Consider the following 5,376-nt stretch of genomic DNA (forward strand, 5'->3'; position numbering starts at 1 on the left):
AAACTCTAGTAAAAGTTAGGGCAAACCTTCCGTAGTTTATGATATCGGTAGCCCTGTCGTAATAACGTTTTGATCATTAAAATCTTATAACCAGACGCAAACTCTCGCAAAACGAGTGGATTGTGAATGTGAAATATAGACGCTGTATGATGTTGCTCGCGGGCATCTCTGTGAAGGTGGTGGAAGCTGACAATTTCAAAAATGTAATCATCTCTTTTATGATTTTTTTTTTGTTTGTAAAGCAATATTTTGACAATTGTTAAATGTAAGTCCAAATATCGTTTACGTTCGTTTCTAAATCTTAGGTATTAGCCTTTTTAAGCTGTAATTCTTTTGGATGGATGTATTTCACTATTTCTGAAATATATAGGTTGTCCATGTTTAAAATATCATCAAAGTGCTTCGAGGTTGTATTAAATACTTCAATAATGTCAAATTGCGTGTCAGTGGACAAACTGAGCATGGAATCTTGTTCATAGCACAGAATAAGAACAAATCAGCAATGAGTGGGCGCAGACAGTCCCGAAAGGGATAGCAACTACTTGTATATATCTTTTATTATAATAAACGAATTATCTAGTAGAAACCTAAGCACTTCACAAAATTTAATCTGATCACAACTCCAAAGGGTGTAATTGTTATTTTTCCTGTTTGAAAGAAAATGGTCTAGTTTTTTTTACATGCTAGAAATAACGTTTTCTCTTGCAAATGAGTTCTCAATAAAAGCTACCAGTGTTTCTTTCATGAGACTGTTTGATAAAATAGTACAAAGAGTAGAAAGGTCATATAGCTTACTGATCACATCTCCAGAATTCTCGATGGACCGAAAGAGGTTGACACCCGTGTTCTCAAATACCTTAGAGAAATAGTTCTGCATTATTGCGGTTAGACAAAAAGTCTAAAGAAAAGAAATATTTTTTGTAATGCATTAGGTTGAAATTGCAATAAATTGAGATATAATTGGGTTTAGGGATCCAATAAAAAGTATTGATCTCAGTTGGTTCAATTCATTCTTTACTAGTCATATAATGATAGTTATAATTGAAGCTTTATCAGCAGGATAAGGATACCTTTCAATTAAAAGTCAAACGAACTGTATAGCACAACTGACAAAAGTGCACTTTGAACGTGTAGAATTGATTAAATCATAATAAGTTTATTCTGTGTTTTCAACTCCGTTTAGTTAAAACTTGCGATCCGTCAATATGTTCAATATCGATGTGTTATTTCAATTCATGTAAGATGTATAGCTAATAACACCACATTAATGGATGACGCGAAGAAAAGTGATTTTAAATTTGCACCGTTAATCGAAGAAACTTTGTATCATTTTTTATTCATTTTACACATAACAAGTGGACATGCAGCAAACAAAAAGGATGACAAGCCTTGCCCCAATAATTTCCACTGCAGAACTCATGGTTATTTCTCGAAAGAAATCTAATAATCAACTAATGAATACTTGCAGAAAAAATGCCGGTTTCAGGATGAGAGCATATTCCGTCTTTTGAAGAGTTAAAATAAAATCTTGAAGACAGTCCCTTGAAGGCAAAGAACGCATCAAATTAAAGTCATGACAGGTTTGATTGGACCCAGCACCAGCATCGTGTTGCACTCATTCTATGACTCGTTTTTGTTTATGCTTAATTAACTTATTTGATATCAAATGTTATGTCAAATTTTCATTAGAATATGTTAATATGTTACATGGATAACGACAGATATCTAGGTGTGTGGATAAAAAAATAATGCAGAACAAATATTTCCAGCTATATATCCTTAAAACTTTAAACCGTTTTCAATCAACGTCTTCTGCTCTTCGTGGGCTTTCAGATATCACAGAATTATTACCCTTGGTCACGAGATGATTCCTGTTATTCAAAAGGGTAACAGTCACAGTAACTCAAACTAAATTAAGAATGATTTCTTGATCACTTTCTGTATAACAGGCCATTTATAAATGCATCAAAATTGTACACTCCTTAAGCACAGGAAATGAAGAAAATCAATTGATTGTTTGAGTATAAGGATGTTGTACAGAACAGAACAGAACAAGCACTTTATTAAACTCACACCATACATAAAGGTATATGAGTATATAAAGCAATTCCAACTTTACAAATCGGATCACGTGACAAAATATCGTGAACATGAAACAAAAAGAAAACAACAACACCAAAAAAATACACTTGTCATTACAGAAAAAAAAGAAAGAAAGAAAAAAAGGGGTATCTTGGTGGGGACATTACTACTTCTCGTTGTAAATATTGATTTTACATTTTTGAAAGAGACTATAAGTGAATGTGTATCGACATTTGACCTTAAAACATTGCTAAAATCGTATTGGTCGCTTTGGCACGCCTCTGTCTAGAAATAAACTGTGTCAATTTCAATGTGTGCAAAACGTGGGTGACCTGTTATGTATTATTTGTATTCTTATCGGATTATCTTCATTGACTGCATTGTGCTAATTTCGGCAATTATGTTTTCAAGGTAAGCTTTTATATAAATGTAGATTAATAAGTTTGGGATAGATTCTAAAAAATGCTCATACATTTGCACTTGCGTACACTACTGTGACTACGTGTAGAATGTCATTGGTTGACAATTAATATGACAGTTACTTTTGCATATTTTTTGTAAACTGATAATTGTTGTGTTTACGGTAAAAATGCTGGGTTAACCTGAGGATATGTACAGTATGTACAGAATATGTACATTTTAAAAATAGAATACTTATCAGTAAACATTGCACATTGCAACCGGGGGGGGGGGGGGGGGGGGGGGGGGGGGGGCGGTGAGAGATGATATTAACTTCGCACATACACATCATTATGTACACATATCCTTATATACACATATACAAACAAACATGCATGTAGAGCTCTACATTTACAAACATATATACATATACAGTACAGTTTTTTTCACTTTGTAAGTAAAATATGTTTGCTTATAAACATACAATGGCATGCATATGAAAAAGGTAGTTGTAAACAGATGTAGCAAGGTTTGACAGCAGCAAGATTTAATAAGTAAAAGTATAGCTATTTCAAGTTTTAACAGTTTCGATTAACATTTTCATAAATTTAGAAATGGAATGCAATTTCTTGTTTGACTCTGTGGACAAGAGTTCCTTAAATTTGAGAATATTTGGTCTTCTATAATAATATGGTTTTACATACAATTTTCTAGAATAATCAAAGTAAGGGCATTTAAGTAAATAATGATATTCATCACCAACATCTAGTGTTGTACAAAGAGAGCAGTTCCTCTCATTATTTGGTGTTTGTATCCATCTCCCAGTTTCACAGGGGAAAAAGTGGTTACCAGTTCTACAGGTGTTGACCATTTCGTGTTTTCGTTTAATACACTAGAATTAATCTTAGTTTGTATGTTTGAATTGTTTTTGTTTCTACATGTAGAGATCATTTGTATGTTCCGAAATATAGTATACGTATTTCAGTCAGTATTAACAAAAATCGTACTACACACTCAATTTGTGTTATACAAACTCTACTTATAAGTCCTTTGGTCTAAAGCACTGGCCGCCGGTAAGATATTCGCCAAGTGATGTATATGTTTTTCTATATTTTGATAGATTATTTAATCTTCTGCATATTTCACAATTTCTGTTGGCATGCCAGCGGATGCTTACATATTTGTCTTTATTACGTAGAAATTCAACATATCGTTCTTTATCATTACCAAGAGTTAAGAGATAGTCCGCTAGAATAGAAATATTTGAAAAATCCGCTGTATTGATATAAGTATTCTTTGGAAGTAAACGTTTATAATTTGCACCACCCCTCACAACAATAATCCAACTTAAATTGAAATGTTGAAAAAACTTTTCCGAAATATAATCTTCACAAAACGAGTTTTCAAACGCTAGATAATATTTATAAGAATGAACAATCTGTTCAAATTCATCCGGGCTTAGTTTTCTTCCATCTGAACTACACTCACCTATGATATCTACATCAAATCCACTCCTTATCAGTTCTGTAACATACAGCCTTCGGGCACTAGAAACCTGGCAATGGCTTACCATCCACAGAGCGTTCCTTGTTTTTGCGTTGTATATAGAAACATAGTCCTGCTTATTAATTGTCATAGAGCGTATTAAACAACCGTAAGGATTTGGTATATCTGAATCAAGTCTGTATAGACTGGACCAGTTCATCGTATTATGCCACGATGCTGATTGATAATCAGTATTATAAAAGTGTTCTGGAGGCTCAACAGAGGTAAATATCCATGCCTGATTTGGGTTTCGTTGTTTCAGATCTATTGGTGGATCTTTACCCATTCGCTTATTTCTAATCCCTACGTAAAAAATGACGGCATCTGCTATCAACATTTTATTAATATCAAACGAAATTATACAATTTTTATATTCACAGTCTCTATAAAGCGTATCCTTCCTCGCATTAACTTGCATGTATTCCGGTACATTGAAAAATACAATTATCTTTCTATCTATTGTTGTTTTACTTTCTTTAGCAGAAATGTCAAAAATATTACTTGTGAAATATAACAGATTGTGCGAAATGTTAATTGTAACTTTTGAAAAGTTAATACTTTGTACTAACAAAGTTCGAGTAGTATGATCATTATTTCCTTTATCTTGTTTCTTTATCATTAAATGCATACAAATCAATAAGATAAAAGAATATACAAGAAATGCACGCGAATGAAATCTCATTCCTCTTTTGCTGTTAAATTGTCTTGTTAACGAAATGATTTTGGTTTTAATAAATTTTCATACAATGTATAATTATGCATCCTTTGTCACAGGCTAACTTAGTAGAACAAATCTCATGACAGCACTATCATTACATACTGTCTTTGTAATGTTTTGTCATTCTTAATGTTAGCGAAATGTTATAATATTAAATAATATATTCCAATAATACCTGCTCCAGTCTAATATTGGAAAAGAAGGTTTTTTTTCATAGTCATTATTTTTTGTAGTCTAACCGATAATCGGACACACGTGAATTTGGGGAAATCAATTACCTAAGAGTTAGTAACAGATCAATCACATTTGTTATAAACATTTAAATGTTTGTTTATATTTCTTAGAAGCGGTCATACAACTTAAGCAAATTACATGGTCGCAATATTTGTGCTCAGTATTACATTTAATTATGGTATACAGGTATACATACATATAGTAATGGCAAGGAAATATACCTGTCAGTATGAATTGAATATTGATTATTTATTTAAGGATATGTACATATAGGATATGTAAACGTGAACGTTTAATTTTTTAAAAGCAATATGTCATAAATTAAAATGTTTATCTCTTGTTTTTGCAAGAAACCCACTTCAAGCCTGATATTGGAAATCAAATGAAAATTAAATTTA

The 5,376-nt window shown here is 32.1% G+C and overlaps 1 protein-coding gene across 1 annotated transcript; it reads right to left on the reverse strand.

The window, feature by feature from the left end:
• Window positions 1-2,803: 2,803 nt before the first annotated feature.
• LOC123553442 (alpha-(1,3)-fucosyltransferase fut-5-like) lies at window positions 2,804-4,937 on the reverse strand. The gene has a single exon (XM_045343154.2). It carries the CDS (start codon window positions 4,706-4,708, stop codon window positions 3,521-3,523), a length of 1,188 nt encoding a protein of 395 aa, XP_045199089.1. The 5' UTR covers window positions 4,709-4,937; the 3' UTR covers window positions 2,804-3,520.
• Between the last annotated feature and the right edge of the window lie 439 nt (window positions 4,938-5,376).

The sequence above is a fragment of the Mercenaria mercenaria genome, chromosome 4 (assembly GCF_021730395.1).
Source record: "Mercenaria mercenaria strain notata chromosome 4, MADL_Memer_1, whole genome shotgun sequence".
Classification (NCBI taxonomy): domain Eukaryota; kingdom Metazoa; phylum Mollusca; class Bivalvia; order Venerida; family Veneridae; genus Mercenaria; species Mercenaria mercenaria.